At 30.2% G+C, this 18630-nt stretch overlaps 1 protein-coding gene across 1 annotated transcript in view; it reads left to right on the plus strand.

The window, feature by feature from the left end:
• Positions 1–17857, plus strand: part of LOC107165799 (protein O-mannosyl-transferase Tmtc2-like) — a 103694-nt gene extending 85837 nt beyond the window's left edge. The window contains exons 9-11 of the mRNA XM_089227937.1: positions 8232–8372; positions 12377–12640; positions 17336–17857. Coding sequence (XP_089084063.1) covers positions 8232–8372; positions 12377–12640; positions 17336–17506 — 576 coding nt within the window. The 3' untranslated portion in view covers positions 17507–17857. The remainder of the gene's footprint in view (positions 1–8231; positions 8373–12376; positions 12641–17335) is intronic.
• Positions 17858–18630: the final 773 nt, after the last annotated feature.

Raw genomic sequence — 18630 nt, forward strand, 5'->3', positions numbered from 1 at the left:
CTTTTTGAACATGTTTTATAAAAATATGTGTTATTTGTTTGTTTCTTTAATTTTATTTAATTTACCGATAAATATTAAACTTATTTTACTGAAAGATATTCACTTAACTATTATTTGCGTAATAAATACTATAATGCACCAATGCATGTATAATAGTGCATAATATATTATATAGCTGTCCATTAGGATAAATAATAAATCATTTTGCATTTTGACAAATTCCGTTGGGAAAATTTTTCATATTTTGTCTAGCCGATAAACTATAGATGCGTATAAAACGTATAAATATACTCATGATATAAATAAATACGTATACATTGTAAATACAATATATACATATTTCCCTCCGGGAATATATTATTCTGATACCTATCCAACAAAATTAACGGTTAAAATGTTGTTATTCTATAGATTAAACAATCAACTTTCCAATGATACAAATCAATTACATTAATATGATAATATTACATAGGATATTATAATAGTACATTATATTATGATATGTCTCAGTAATAAAATATTATAAATGCAATATGATAAAATATAATATATGAATTTATCTGCATGATAGTTGTTGGGGTAAATATTGTTTATATACCTTTAAGACTGTATTATTTCCCTAAATAAATTTATATATTTAAGTAAGTTTAATCACGTTGTAAATATTATCATTAATTATATATTTAATTAAACACTAATTTTATTTGTGAAATTGCGGAATAATATGAACGTAGTGTCACGTTCTAAAACTTTATAAATCATTTATTTAACAGTATCAATTTAATATCATCTTTTTGATGACATTATGCAATTATAATTTCTTTTTGATACAAAATCTCACAGCTTGACATTTAAGAGTATTATTATCATTAAAAAATAATTATACAACAGATGTAAAATAACCTAACCTTACTATATAGACGTAAAATATGAATTTCAAATTTACGGTCACTTCTAAATTTCTGGTTGTTGGCGTATTCCTAAATCGTCATCCATCCATGGAAATATTTATAATATGATCTACATAATTCATAATTTTATACCATTATTTTCAAAACAATTGAATTCCGATTATTTTTTTCAAATTACCTACGCCTCGATAATCTATAATAAACATATTATATTTATATTTATAGTTAAAATAAAAGGGGCGACGATAACGTCACGATAACGGTTCAAATGCCCAGCTATTTTATAGCAATTAACTAATTTATCGTAGGTACCTAAAGTTAATTCTAAAAGTTAACGACTCCGTAAGCTAATTAATTATACGTAGAACTACATGCCAAGTGTGCCAGTGCTCACATAAGCTAAATAAAAAAAAAATAATAATAACAATAATCATGTGCATGGTTGTGTTTTTAAATGTGTAACCCTAGTTATACATTTATAATGCAAACACTAATTATGGTAGATATTAAGTTTGAATTTTAATTTATACGCTTACTCGTTTATTTCAAGTGTAATTATAAAATTATAATATTAATAAAATGTGTACAAGTTTTACTATAATACGTTACTGTGGAATAATAATTCCATTATTATTTATTAATAAAGAACATAAATTGACAAAATATCTAAAAACGTGAAGTTGTATTTGTATTATGTTAACATAATATATAAATGTTACACAACGAGTGTAAAACGGTTATGTTTTATTATGAAAAAAAGAACAATTATTTCTAATCCGCGTAGAAATAATGTCTTGCATATTGATTTCGAAAAATATCAATCGATTATCAATAAGGTATAAATATATAAATATTACAATATTCAACACCAATTATATATTATGATAAGAAACGGTAATATTGGCACTGTTTCGAGAGCAGTCATATTTTTTATTTATATAGCACCGGCGAACATTATGAAAGGAAAGAAAAAGAAATACTGTATACCGTCTTCTCTTTCTCGTTTGAATTGATTTCAAAAGAAAAAAAACTAAAGGACAACAAAAAAACTATATGAAAATGTTATGTCGGAAAACAACTGCTTGGAATCAAATTAATTAAATATAATACAAAAGCGAATCTATTGTCTGCTTCCTCTTTTGGGGCCGGAAAACCAACTTGCAGTTTCGATTCTTTTGGAACGCATATTTTAATGGCACCTACTGTACGATGGTCTCGAGTTTTGTTAAAGATGTGGCAGGATGGGGGCGTCGCATCTTTTTGTCTTTCGCAAGAATATTTCTGCCTCTTAAACGTTGTTGTTGTTAATAATTAGAAAGAAAAAAAGAGGACGACGAAACGCGACTTGTCCTCGTCATCGTCGCCTGCACAGCACGGTTTTTGGATATAACAATAACCTGACGATTTTTTTCTTCTTTAATAAAGACGACTAACAAAAGCTGCAAGTTACAGCAATTAATCAAAATATTTTTTCCCCGCCCCACCAGTTTTTGTAAAACAAGGCCAAGTGGATGTTGTTGAGTACGTCGTCGAGTTTTCACACAACGGCCGTCTCCAAAGTTCACTCTTAAAACAATACCTACCCGGCAAGTGTTTTTGTGTTTTATATTTTTTTATTTATTTTATATTCTGTAGCCCCACTCCTTTTTCTCTTCGGTACTTTAGCTAGATCAAAACTTGTACTCGAGTAGGCTCCCGACTTCTATATTGTGCGCGAGTATGTGCAAAACAATGACCGACCGGAAAAAAACAATGTTTCTCTCTTGTAGGTACGTGTTGAAATTCTTTTGAAAGTTCAAAACTGAATAACCTTTCATACGTGCTTTTTTCACAATGTCGTGTGAACGAGAGTAGCCGTTGTGCACTCGTTTATTGTTCCACTGCACCGTGGCAAAATAGAAAACCCCCATTACCTTGACGAGCGTGCTTTGAAAATGTAAATTTTTTTTAAGTCATACATTATATAACATAATATATTACAATTCTTTATAATGTAGTGGTGATATACATATGCGGTTTCACTTAAATATGAGCGGAAGTATAGGATAGATAATGCGATAAAATCCATGTGTGGGAGGTATAAAATATTATACGTCCCGGCTAATGTAACACTAATTGGATAATTGATACAGTTTTTTTCAATAAATGCCACTGCAGAGCGTGCAATCGATTTTAAAAAGAAAAGTTGACCAAAGCAGTATAATTTTAATTAACAAAAATATATATTAAGTAACAAATCGAATTAATAACTGTAGTAATAATAAGTGATAAACTGTTTAATGATAACGTCATGTGATTATTGTCATATTGATGATTGATTAGTTATTAAATATTATGGAATTGGAATAACAATGATATTTTCTATAACTGATTATGATATTAAGGACTAATACCGGACAACAATAACCTTGTTCAACTTTCGTATGAAATCAAGTAGGTACATTGATTTTCAAAGGTAAATGTGGATCATAAAACATGACAAGTCGATATTTTTTAATGACATCAACAACGGTACATAATATAATATACATACATCATCATATTATTGTTGATGTTGAATGTTATACATAAACTATAATAATTATATAACCACGGTATTGCATTCCAACAAAAAATATAAAATTACACTTATTCATAATATATAGGTATGTAATATATTATTATATAATATATATATATATGTATATATTTTTTTTTTTTTAATCGACAACATGGCCCATTGGGTTTAAAGTGAGAAATATATATAAAGAGAAAAAAAATTTCATGAATTGTATCTATATCTAAATTAATCTAAATTTTGGTTAGAAGATTGGCGGCTGTGATGAATTGTATGGTTGGTAATGGATTGAGGATTGTTGTTCAATATTTCTGAAAGTGATGATTCGGGTAGGTTGAAGCTTGTACGGGTACTGAGTATGTTCGGCAATCGGTGAGGACGTGTTTAATGGTTACTTGAACACCGCAGGTTGTGCATATTGGAGGTTCTTCCCTGGACATTAGAAAACTGTGGGAGATTTTTGTGTGTCCTATTCTCAGTCTGGTTATTATTACTTCGAATTTTCTATGGATTTCGAAGGGAAATGTCCAATTGTCACTGTTATTTTTTATGTGGTTTAATTTTGTGTAATACGATGTCCACTTTTGATGCCATCTTTGTTGACATTCTTTTATTATAAGTATTCGTATGTCACTGGAAGAAAAGATTTTTATGGACCATGATATAGGTGATGTGATAGCATTTTTGGCGGCGAGATCAGCGAGTTCATTTTCTTTAATGTTAGAATGTCCGGGGATCCAAAAGAGTTTGATTTTGATGTTATTGTGGTATTGTAAGGTGTAGATTTTGTTCTGAATATATAATATATTATATGTACCTATATAATACATTATATTTTTAAATATAAACGAGCGTAATTGGTCCCCCTGTCAAAAGTATTTGTTCGATTTATTATGCGATTTAATATGTTAAAGCTATAAGGAATAAATTGTATTAGATTAGTTATGAAATCATACATTTTACACGATTGGTTTGTATTCGTCTTTGAATTTAAATATTTAAAAACAATACGTTATTATATAATTTAATTTAATTATATTCAATTTTAATCATTTTATAACATTTTGGTAAGTAGGTAATATGAAACTATTGTGTAGGTGTATACGAGTACAGTTTACAATATACTATAGTATGGTGTATACCACTTATGTGAATCATGCCTATTATTGGACATTGTTATTTCCTATCTCTTTTTATACCTATATATCACAATATTAACCTTTTTTCCTAATAGAATGATCGATTTCTAATAATTATTATTAAACCGTATAAAACTGCAATATAGGACACATATATAATATTATGTCAAAACTATAGAAACCTCAATTATTAAAGTAATTACTTATTTGAGTGACTGGGATATATTATTATAAAGAGTAATTACCTTACGAGAAGAGGGGAAAAATATGTCAATAACGGTCAGTCTGTAGTAGTTTATTTTATTATTATTGGCGACATTATTAAAGTTTTTTTTTTTTGTTAGAACCGTTATAAGTTAGTAACTATTACAGTTCAACAATAATTACAGATAGTGATTACACAAGACAATTAAAAATTAAATTAATATACAAGCAGTAGAAATTGGTGGCGATTAAATGATAAGTATACAAAAGATTATTAATGTGAAAATAATGATTATGATTTTGGATTCAGGGGAGATATAATTAAGGAGATACGGTATTCTTAGATAGTAATAAGTTTAAGAATGTGGATAAAAGTGAAATTAATAAGGTAATGAGGGAATTTAATTGTGTAACAAATTGAGATAAAATATTTGATACAGATTCATTATTTTAGAAATGTCTGAGTTGCTTGAAGTTGCTTCTGCGTATGTCTTGGCCCTGGATTTTTCTTTGTATCGGGTGTGCGTGGACTGGGGCTCCACTATGACTGGCAAGATCACCTTTGAGGACACTAATGGTGGTACAGATTGCGCGTGGTCTTGAGGTGGCCATTCTTATGATTCTCATGATAAGTGTTCAAAAATTTCTTTAATGGAGGACAACCTTTATAGTTCACGGTATGTGCGCCAGAACATAACGCACATTGATGCGGTTTTTCTACAACTATTTTGAAGTTAAGGAGGGAGAATAATTGGAAGATGCTCCGGCTAAAATCCATTGCTTCTAGTACAACTACGGTGAATAGTGGTAGAGTCTGTTTGCTAATTCGGTGGCGGACGTTTGGCAAACTTATGATAAAGAAGCCCAAATCCCAGAGGGCCTTCTTTATAATATCTTCAACAAGAATAGTATGGTGCAGATTGCAGATAAACGCTTTGAAAAGAGCGGATATGACACGGTGCCCACGTATGGCATTCTAAATCCAAGTCGTTGCTGTAATGGACAAGTTTACTGTAACTATCAAAATTACGAGGTTTGATAATTAGAGAGGAACCCTTGGCGGTAGCCCTAAGGCTATCAGTTCTCACCAGAGATATAAAATCTGCTTTTTGCAACGAGGAGTAGTTATATAGTAACATTACTTATTACAATTGACGATGCTGGCATGTTCGTAACCTCGACTTGTCCATCACCGGGATGTTTTGATGGTGGTGTACTATAGGTTCATGTTGAGCCGAAGGTGAGATTGTGGCAGGAGGGGAACTAAAAACCTCGGGGAGGTTGTCAACCACGGAGATGGGAGTGAACCGATTTGATGTCACATTATAAGACTTGTATCGAGATTTGACGAAAAGGAGTACCTCGACAAAATCTATTTGATTGACTTCTGTGTAGTGGAGCGGGACATGACAGACGGGTCTGCATATTATCGGGCTAACCACGTGAACATAATTGAAATATAATATAACTGATAGTAATTACATGCCCGACGTAGTGAACGTGCGTGCTCGATGGTGGACGACACAGAACTGGATTATTAAAGTTGATGCTATACATAAATACATTTCACATTTCTATTTTTTTTTTTAATTAATTATTTTTGTAAAAGGTTTAACATTATATTATATATGTACTAATGTACTATATATATATTTAATAGTATTATATTATAATCTTCATTTCATCTATATATTATGTATATATATATAATATATATATATATATTAATATTATCTTTTAATTAATTATTTTTTTAAAGGTTTAAAGTGATAGGTATTTGTTTTAAATAAATAATAATATTATGTATACCTACGTTCTTTTACGTGGTTTTTTACTGTAAAAAAATGTTGTAAATCCATTCGGATTATGTCGAACATTAATATAAGGATATGCTTTTGTAAATAATAATAATAATAATAACGTTAAAATGAATATGAAAAGGGAAACAAATACATACAGCATACTGGAATTTAAAAAACAATTAAAATCATGTAAAACGCTGTGGCATTCCTCTGCATAAAATAATATTATATGTAACAATTTAGTTTTAGTTTTCATAACATGGTTTAAACACATTTTACATTAATACTGTTGTGCAAATGACAACTTAACAAAATTGTACATACCAATTAACCCTTATTAGTTATTCGTATGCAAATATGTATCCACTTGTGGCCGGATAACATAATTTGGTTTTACAATGTATGCTATAGACAAATCATCAATAGAAACTTTCCTATTACGAGCTATGAGCATCACGTAATTCGATATATATTTAAATTTTAATATCAATAATTACTGATGCCTAACGTGAAGTTAATAATATAATATGTTAGCGTGCATTATTTTACCGAGTCTTTATATATTATACTCGTGCGTGTATAATATTATTTTACTCAAAAGTCAAAATTTTATTTAGGGAGTGGTAAAAACTTGTTTATAGGTTTATATTTTAAGAGTCTGTATTCTTAGAATATTATATACTTAATTATAATATGTACATAATAATATAAATATAAAGATAGGTGCCTAACTAGTATATTGTGCAGTTATAACATTATTAAATTGTTGTGTTGTATCATACGTCATAACATGATAAATCAATTGTTAATATTAAAACTATGAACTAGGTAAATAAACATATAATATGTAATAAGCAACAACATTTAGTATTAAGTAAGTCTTAGCACGTGTAGCAAAATATAAGTAACTAGGTTAAGCAATAATATACATTATTATAATATAACGAATAGGACTAGAAAGACGGGGGTCCTTCAATGGTGATCACTTGATGTGGTCACTGTGACACTGATGGACAAAATTGTAAACAAAGTGTCACCTTTTAATAATTATTGTGCGTGTTTAAATAGTGTACCTACGTCAAAAGCTGAATTATAATCAGAATTTGGTGGTCGTGTTACTCGATTTAGGTAACACTAGACGTTTGTGAGTAAAATGTGCTCGTCATATTATTGGTTCGTTTATTTGTGTACGTTTGAAGTTCATCGGCGTATACGACAATTGGCAACACTATTATTTAATTAACTACTGTATATAATACCTACACCCATGTTATTAATTTTTTAAGTACTAGTGTACTACTATACCTAGTGTATATAATCAATGATATTATGCATCTATCACTCCTAAATAACGTCGATCGATAAATTATATCACATGTTATACTGCATCAATCACAGTCCATGATGCGTTGTGCCGATTTAATTATACAAAGCCGAGTACATTGTAATCGAACGATGGTTTCCAAAGTTATAATAATATAATATATAATAGTACCTGCACAGTACAATACATTTTGATTTTTGACTAATATACTCTCGGGTATTTTTCTATTGTCATCGCTGCAGTCATGTATAAATATACATTACACAGAACTAAATTTATGATATTTGATTTCAGACAATGCTGTACGCCTTGGCAGACTCCCTGTCGGCGCTTGGCAGAGACGCGGAAGCCGAGCTCTACTACAGGCAACTGCTCCGGGTCAACCCAACAGACGTGTCCGCCTTCCTGACGTACGGCGATCTCTTGGCCAAAAACGTAATTGCTCAGAGTTTTTTTCTAACACATTTATACACATTACGCACACACGTGTGAGATTCAATACACTCGAAACACACGGCTGCTGTATAGCTATGGTGTGGAGAAGGTTTTCGACTCGGCATTTTATATATATCATATACGTACACAGATACCGCGGTATGCGCCAATATATAATGGTACTTCGAGCATCGTTCGATTTATCAACCCTCCCCGCGCCCCTTTCACGGATTGAATTTCACCGACGTGTATTCGTTTAATTCGTTTCCAGCCGTAACTTACCACCTGCAGACACATAATATAGGTTATAATGGTTATATATAGCTTATAGCTATGTATATAGTTCAGATAAAAATAAGCTCTCCAAACATCGCAAATTTTATAAACTTTCCACTTTAAATTGAAACTGCAGTTTCCGCACTCGACATGTGTGAAGTATTTTAACCGGTTTAAAGATTTGACGTCGCTGCTGGTTACAGACATCAAGACGCTCATCTCTCACCTGACATTTTTCTCCCATGATCTTCAGTCGAATAGTTAACCCTTAACCATAATAGTATAATATAAAATACTCAGCATGACCACATTTTATGGAAAATTAAAAATGCCTAAAACAAGCTGTAATTCTTCTAAAGGTAAACACCGATATTCTCAAAAAAATATCAACATTTTAGAAAGTAAATTTTAGCACGAGCTTTATTATTCTTTAATAAAAAACAATAATTTTTTTAAAGAGTTATATTTTTTAAAGACTTAACTTTTTGAGGGACGGCATTCCGTTTTAATATCATATTCTTCAAAAAACAATAGTTCTAGTAATTATTTGAATTAGTTAGGTATTGTAAGTAATTAATATTTAAAGTTCATATAAATGAAGTGGTGGACCAAATATTCTCCTAACCCCTACGCCACTCCACTCAAATATAAAATTAAAAGTTTATGCTGTCATTCAAAAAGAAACAAACTCAAAAAATTTCAAAAATAAAAAAAATAGTACCAGATCATTTTTTTTGCAATGAAGTCATACGTTATAATATAAACTTTCAAAAAAAAAAATGTTTCCAAATACGTTAACTCTCTTCAAGATTATGAACGATTGCTCTGAAATAATCATCTTGTATCTTATGTTTTTTTTCGAAATAACTATTACCAGTTTTTCGACAATTAACAAAAAATAGAAATTGTTCATCTCTACTATTAAAGACTTCGTGTCAGTCGTATACATTTATTTAATTTTAAAAGGTACACTTTTTTATATTATTTTTTGCTCGCGTTTACGTTATACATATTCGTTATTAATCCTTTTTCAAACGATTTGTATTGTATACGTTATATTGTTGAACCTCCATGACGGGAATACGTCTTGCAGACCAGCCGATACATTGTTGCTTAGTTCTTATACATAATACAATACATTAATATCATATATATTGTGTACTTAAATTACGCGTATAATGTATACAGCGCAGCATAATATTATTATATTATATTGTAATGCTCGCAAACACAATATGCATTCCTGTAGATTATATAGTCTTCGCCCGACTTCTTGACTATATGATACTAATAATAATGATAATGTTGGCTCCCTGAGCGCTGGCTAGTTCCTTCAACAGCGGTAAATACAAAATTTATTAACGTGCGCTCGGTGTATATTCGGTGTAAGCCGATTATACCGCCGGTGTAATGGTTTTAATTAAATTCAACGCCGCCATCGATTTTGATCTTATACATTATACGCATGCATATATTATAAATTATAATATAATAATAATACATCGTTCGTAAATATATACATGTGTGTGTGTGTGTGTTTGTGTTTATTATGTTTATATGTTCACAGTTAATGCGTATATGATAATATATATTATTTAATATTTATCATTATTGTTATATTTTATTATGCCACAATGAAATTTGAAAATGACCTTATTTTTTGCTTAAATAATATTTGCTTAATGTTGTTTAATCTTTCTTCGAACAAGAAAAAAATTATTTTTCAAGTATTCATAATAATTCTATACAACACGATATTGCCATCTTTTTTAACTATATTATTCATAGTACATGTATATTGTATATTTATTGTAATAATCTGATATTACATACCTAATGCAGTTTAAGTATAGGTACCTACCTAGTATTGGTACTAATATATATTTTATTTATAAACGTTTAGACAGGAAGATCTAAATACATAAGGTTCTACGACGTTTATAATACGACACGAATAATAATTTGGTTTATCAATTATCGATGAACAAAAAATATTACAGTTAGCATTTTAAGCTTTAGCGTAATTATTGTGAGTCTATCCGATCAGATATTACATCGTGAGTTTTAATTTAAAACCTACCAACTCTATACCTGTATTTTATTTTAAATAATGACACAAGAGGTTAGAAGGTCTCTTCTAGTAGTAGGCTTTTCTACGAGTAGAAAATTCATTAAAAATGCGTAATGTAATATGGCGAATCCTTGTTGCAGGATGGAAAAAATAGAGAATTAAAGTATTATGAGTTTAATTGAATTTTAATTTTAATTACAATTAATAAAATTTTCTTACTTTTGTTCATAGAAAATAAGAAAAATTAACTCTGGTTATATAATCTAATATAGTCTTAAACTGCAACGTCGTTGAATTAGTGCGGAATTCCTGGAGCCCTTTTCTTTTACGCCATTTATATTATAGTTTTTTGTTTGTTCAAATTAGCAAATTAGAAAATTTAAGTTAAATTAATTTTTCCCAGCACGACTCGTTTTCTGTACAGCGTGTACGTACACACAATCACGTTGTTAAGGGCGACGAGCGTCGTACTTTAGCTACCCGCAAACTCACTACAATACGGTTTAGGGTAGGTCGCGAGTAGTCGTGGTCGTGTACGCCGTACATTGCGTATTATATTATTTTGTTTCGACATGTCTACTGATAATAATAAAATAATATAAGTGTTACTGTATACTTTCTATTATCTCGACGCCGTGTAAATGCTTTTATCGTGTTTTAATATTATATATACATATATATGTCATATATTATTGTATTTTCAACTTTTAGAAGTATTAAGATGACACCAGCTATTATTTTAGGAATTATTGGTACTTTTCGATTTCACATAATATATGTTGTTTTTTTCGTAATTCAAAAAAGTACCACTGTAGAAATTTGAAATATTCATAAAATATTTACCTATATAATCATACTAGTTACGACGTGAACTAATATTAAAAATAGCTGATGTTTTTCATGGACATTGGAATTTTTTCATTATTTTAAATGTTTCTTCGATCGATGTAAGATATAACATCTGTTTCTCGGACAAAAACCTCAAAGATGGAAACGGGGTATCCATTAAGTAATATTTTCTTTATTCATGCATCATGCATATAGTATATTTTTAAATTTATAGTAATTTCTATGTAATTTAAATACATTTATTAGTAAATAATACGTAAAAAAATTCAATAATATCAAATGTTTCATGCACTAGACATTATAGTATTAATTTCCATACCATAATAACTATGTGTATTTATTATATAGGTGCCGGTCAAGTTTAGGTATCTAAATGACTACAGCCTGTTCAGGAATTAATAAGGATATATCACTAAAGTATGAATATTTCATAAATTCGTAGATACTGGTCACACGTGTATATCGATATATTATTATGCCCACTACATTCAATATACCGGTGGTCGGTTCTAAAAATCAAATCACCGTTAGTTTTCGTAGGTATATAGATGAGGTAGTGTTATTGAATACGTTTGAAATTAAAATCGTTGATGTTAACTACAAGCATATGCTATTGTTCTGATAACAATTTAAGACAATACACACACCACAACCCTTGTATATTATGCATTCGAAAATCATTTTTCCGCAGCAAGCTCTATATTTTAAATTTAAATAATATTTATCACATCCTATATAATATATATATATATATACGTACATATAAGACGCGATTGCATATAAAATGTAATAATTATTGTTGTGGCAGCGTTCAAGAGTGTCCGAGGCGGAAGAATGGTACGGCAAAGCACACCGGACTGCCCCAGACGACCCGATGGTGCGGACCAGGTACGCTGATTTCCTGTCTTCCGTTGGCAGGCTAGACGATGCGGTGGAACAATACGAGGCAGCTGCGGCGCTGGCTTCCGATGACCACGAGATCGTGGTCAAGACGGCCACGATGCTTCGCAAGATAGGCCGGACGTCCGACTCGGAAACGTACTACAGGAGGGCCGTGCGACTTTACCCTCAGGTGAGTCTGCAGATACGATTTTAAGTTTTTGGTCATTTTGTTTTTACACATTTTTACTTGAACTATACTATTGTATAATTGTACCATCGTGATATGATAAATATTTATTAAAAAATATAATTAGATATCATCACAAATAATTTAGAGATAAGCACTGTACCCACACATTTACAGCATTTATTATTCGTGTACGCGAAATTTGAAAAATTAGCGTTTACAGTTTTTCATACCCCAATCGCTACAAGAATATTCCGTTCTTGATTTCGATAAATGTTCATTCAATTTGATTATTGCTAGGAAGTATAGGTACCTTTTTTTTTATAAAACGACGGAATCAGTGTATTCTTGATGATTGGCCAACGAATTCTAAGACACATAATATTATACCGCTAATAAAAGTTATTTTTCATACCAATAAATAGTACCTCGTTGAAGGTAAAAAAAAAATGTCAACGTTCGGAGATAAGAAAACAACGTAATTTTTCATTTTTATAATAGGTATTTTTCGTCAAAAACCCAATTCAAATCCCCAGAGGGTTCAATAATTCTTAGAACGACTGTAATAACGTGAGTCTTGTAATGGTATTGGTCGACATTTTAAGAGATTTGATTCCATATAGTTCGTAGAAAGTCGCGCTGTAGTTTTTATCATAATAGATAGATTCAAACTTTAATTTTCGTTATGGAAAAACTTTTATTTATTTAAAATATAATACTATTATTATAAGATTTTAATAGTATGCATTCCTTCGGTAGGTGCATAAATGAAAAAAAATATAATTACTGACAATAAGAAAGTCGAATTATTTGCTGGGTCGAATATTGTCAAAGCATACCAGAAAAAATGAATGAAAACTTTATCTCACAATTATATATATATTTAGAGTATATATTGTCTCCCCGCTTGGACTCGAACTGCGTGATATTGACATTTTTCAAGCTCCGCCGAATTTAAATGGGAAAATTCAATCCCGGCATGGCTTACGGCTGATATTATAGGGTTAGCGCGGGAGGGATTTCATAATACACTTTGAATACAACACAACTTTATACGCACACGTTACGAGATTAAAATCATTTAAAAAAAAAAATAGGGATCTTTTTATATTATTAATTTAAATATATAATATCTAAAAACGATTAGGTAAAAGAAATATTCACACCCTCAATGAAAACCGATCATAAAAAATTAACCGAATCCACAAATCATTCGTTCTTGCGTACCATAATATCAGGTATATATATGAATATTTAATATATTATTTAAAGTTTACACAGCAGACAATCGACCTTTGATAGCTCTTATATGGCTTTCTATCTTGCTCATTTTCTGACTGCCCATATCTCTTCTAGTGTCGTGGGGGGTGCAAGTTTCCACCCTTCCCACATATTTTGGCGTATTGACTAGAAATATTCATCAATATTTTGTGAGATTACTTTCAGATGTTTAGTTTCATTTGCTTGCAATATTTCTTAAACAATATGGCAATATTTGGTATGTATTTGCACGGCCGGTTCCAAAACATTATCGGAATCCGTTGGTTCGCAAAATCCGTTCTCCTAACTTCCACGTGTCCTAAGCTCCCAAATAAAACAATTTCAATCTCTTATAGAGTTATATTATCGTGTGCACAATTTTTACAGGTTTATTGTACCCCCAATGAAATATTATTATTTATTTTCATTGGATACTTGTGCCTCGGGTATGTGATTTTCGAAGCGAAGAAGTATAAATATCCTAGGGAACTTTTAACTGGGGAACTATTAATCTAGAAAATTGTTCCCCGGGGGCATGATTTGTCTGTTATACGAAATGTTGGTTAAATAAAACTTTAAAATTCCAACTGAATTATGTGAACGGATTTCGTAGAAACAATAACAGATATAATAATATAGAGTTTTGGGACCGTGAAAATACATACTAAATAATAAATTTAAAAAATTTGAAAATAAGTATTTTTAATATATGGAGTAGAGATTAAAGTCACATACGACTCCCTTCCACCTAATGGATGATATCACGCCAAAATAAATTGCATGCAAACTCACGCTAAATATTAAAAAAATCGTTATTAACATTCCACACGTACCTAAAAGTTCAACAGATTTAAATAGCAACAACCTATCAGGTAAATTGCAGTTTATTCCATATTTTCCTGTTGAGATTCTAGAATATATACATCTTCTTGTTTGATTAATATACATATATTTGACTATTTTTCATAATCTAACGATAGTTTATAATAAACAACATAGGTAATTGACCAAAATATTATTAGGATGATATAGAGTCTATATTATAGACACATTAATGTACATTATGATGATAGTGAAAAACTGAGATACCAAAATAGAATTTGATGACAACTTTAATACTGCATGGAAGTTGAGAGTCTATTTGTTTACAATCTATTAAAGCTATACATCAGTGCAGTTCTATCGTATACCTATTATTTAACATTATAATCATAAAATAGAATTTAACCCCCTCCCCCCCACAATAATTCCCTTGATCAACGACTGGTTTCTCCCACGTGAGAATATTAATTATGTAAATATAATAGCTGCCTTTGATATCATTATAAATAATAAGAATTTCATTATGAATTCGCATATCCATTTTAATCGCGCTTAAACCGTGGACGCAGCGTTAAGCCACGCGTATAAATAACTCACGGCCACGATGCGGTGGTCCGAAAAACGCACGATTTAATACGATTAAAATGGATATGATAGAATAATATTTGATTAGCGCGCGGAAGAATAAACGATGCTGTGTCGGTCGACAATGAACCTACCTAATGATGGTTACGCGCATAAAAAATCATTTAATAACAGTTGATATAATAATGCTACCATTAACAACCTGATGGGCGTTAAGACAGATTTGGCTCGTTTAATATAGTAATATGAATATTAAATTATTTGATATTAGGTCTCTACTTTTTTTTTTCGACGATGAGCAAATAATATATATAGGTACCTACATAAATTATTTATATAATGACGTATAAAACATTATTCTGTTTCTGATCATTCAACAGGTGCCTTGGGGATTATAACATTATATATCTTGTCGAAAGTTTTTTTTCTTACGCCACGGTAAAGTAAATGTTATGTCATTTAGCTGCAGCCTCTGGGCATTATAGATTTCAGACTTCAGTTTATGATATATAATATTTATTTATTTATTATACCTAAAGGTTTAAATGACATTACCGGGAAACCGGAAAACTCGGAGAATTATATATATATATCCAAGGCACACTTTTAGAAAATATACGAGATTTTTTCGTATTATAATATTTTTTTCGATCACACTCAGTATCACATAAATAGTATCAACACTATCAACTTGGGAATTATAGTTATGTATGCTCGAGGCCCCGATACTAAAACAAATAGATTCAAGCACCTCAAATGCGCAAAATCTGTGTAAAACCACGATAAATTCAAAATGAGTTTATTTTAATAGATTACACAGTACATAGGCAAATGAGTAAATTAGATGTTAAAAACAGTTTATGCATCTATATGAGATATTTTTGTTTTTATTATATATTTAGGATTACAATTGACCGATCAACGAGATAAGCGCGTATGTTAGGTAAATTAAAAAAAATTGTCCAGGTGAGGCAAATAACTGAATACAAGATATATTTCTGTGTTACCGGATACATTTTTTCTGTTAATAACGTATTTATTAAGCATACTGAAAACAATGATGAAGCCAGAATTTGGAAGTCGTACATAATAAATTAGAAAACAAATTAAATTAATTTCAATTTTCCATAACTTTAAAACTAAGTTTGGACGCCAAATTTTGACTTGACCATCGTTTCGGCTTGTTTAACTTAGATTCGTTGTGACAAAAAAAAGAGTATCTGGTAAAATAGAAAAGTTCCGAATACAGTTCATTGAAATCAGTAAATGTGCATTTTTAGTATTTGTTATTGTTTGTTTTCAGAATATTTAATGTATAAATAGGATAATGCAGAAATATATGTACCTCAATGTGATGAAATTACTTTGTTTTATTAGTTTTATTAGTTTACGTAGTAAACGATTTTTAAAAACATTTTAACATAGCACTTATCTTATTGATATGTCTTCAACTATGAATGATTGGCTTACTTAATTTTTAAACCAATATAACACAGTATAGAAAATAGTATTTCAATATGTAAAAGATTTTTTTTTAAATTAAGACTAAGCTTCGACAGCTGGGCCATTGACTGATAGGTTGGATTTGTTCTTTAATTTTCTATTGTTAAAATATTTAACTACAGTTTAATAAACATTAGTCATTACATTATTATTATTAATGATAGTAAAAATTATACACTTTAGTTTATTTAGTAAAAAGTATAAAAGTTTGTTTGTTCGCGACGGGTCCCAGTATAAAGAGTTAATAATTATTATTTATAAAATTATAGAAATATTATTCAATAAGAATAATTTTTTATTGAGCTTCAAACGAAGGTATCAATTTTTTTTTCGTAATCAACATTAATTGTTTGATTAAATACATTTACGTTTTTTCATTAATTGCGTTTCTAGTGCATTAAATCTAAATTCAAAGCCCTAAAGACATATAGTTGTAATTTTACTGTGTCGGTGATTCCCACCAGCGACACGAATGACACAAACATTTCATCATCGTTTATTAATTGTTCTAATATGATTTCCCCGCAGGACGCGGCGAGTCACAGCAACCTGGGAGCGATACTTCACATCAACAACAAGTTGGACGAGGCAGAACGGTCGTACAAGAACGCGCTTCGACTGCAGCCGGACGACGCGACCACGTTGGCCAATCTCCAGAAACTCAGAAACGTCCATCGGCATCGGCACACGGTCAAATGATCGGTACCCCCCGATCTGTAAAATTATAATACATAACTTATAGGTACAATGTTAATCATACACGTGAATAATATACCGTGGTTATTCTCGTGGTCATCGTATCGAAGCCAATTTCCTATACCTATTATTATAATTATATGCAAATAATATTATCTTATATTCGTTACGTTATTTTCCATCATGTACACTTATACTTTTCTTCTTCGTATTATTTTCTTTTTTAACAATATTTTATAATGTTAAGTCTTTCTTTACGTTCTTTTTTTTTTTTCTCAAAACAATACTCGTTGATATTATTATTATTATATTATATGTATACAGTATACATAATACATACATTTTGTTTATCGACGTTGCGTTATTATTGTGTAGGTAGTGTTTCGATCTGTAGTTTTTTATCCTCAGAGATCAGAACTTGTACCGGCTCAAAAAATGTGTACAGTGCTTTCATACATCATCAAAGGCGTGCGCAGACTTCTATTGACCCATTTTTAAACAAACCTGGATCGGGTAGCTCAATAAAAGAAATAACTACCCAAAAACTCATAATTTAAATAGCTGGCGTATCATAATGCAAATACGAATCTTAACTCTAAACCAATAAAATAATGATGGCGAAAATCAAAAATGTATAATTTAATGAATCAAAAGTTTTTTTTTTTGTTGTTGTTGCTATCAGACTAATGGCCAGAGCTTCCGTGGTCTTTATATTTAATACAAAAAAAAAAAATATTTTATTTTTAATAGTAATATTTAAAATAAGCTATATTGTGCACAATTACAATTTATCAATAATAGATAACAATACAGTTCAAATATTATAATAACAAACCACAATGCTTAAAACTAAGTACCTACCTAAGTTCAATGGCCGCGATTTAAAGTCATGAAATAAATAGGTAATTTATAATGTTGTTCGTGCCGTTTTTAAATCTGTTGACCTGATTAGTCTCCGAATTCACCTTATTATCTACGCATCTGTGATTGGAACACATAGAATTTATTTTCACACCTTTAGACTTTAGACTTTAGACTGGTTACAAGTTAAGTGTACTCAAAATCTAGGTAGGTACTGAAAAAAAACCTATTTTTTTTCATAATTGAAAAGCTCAGTGCAATTACCA

Source organism: Diuraphis noxia, unplaced genomic scaffold, assembly GCF_037042655.1.
Source record: "Diuraphis noxia isolate RWA-SAM2 unplaced genomic scaffold, SU_Dnox_SAM2 contig0004, whole genome shotgun sequence".
Taxonomy (NCBI): domain Eukaryota; kingdom Metazoa; phylum Arthropoda; class Insecta; order Hemiptera; family Aphididae; genus Diuraphis; species Diuraphis noxia.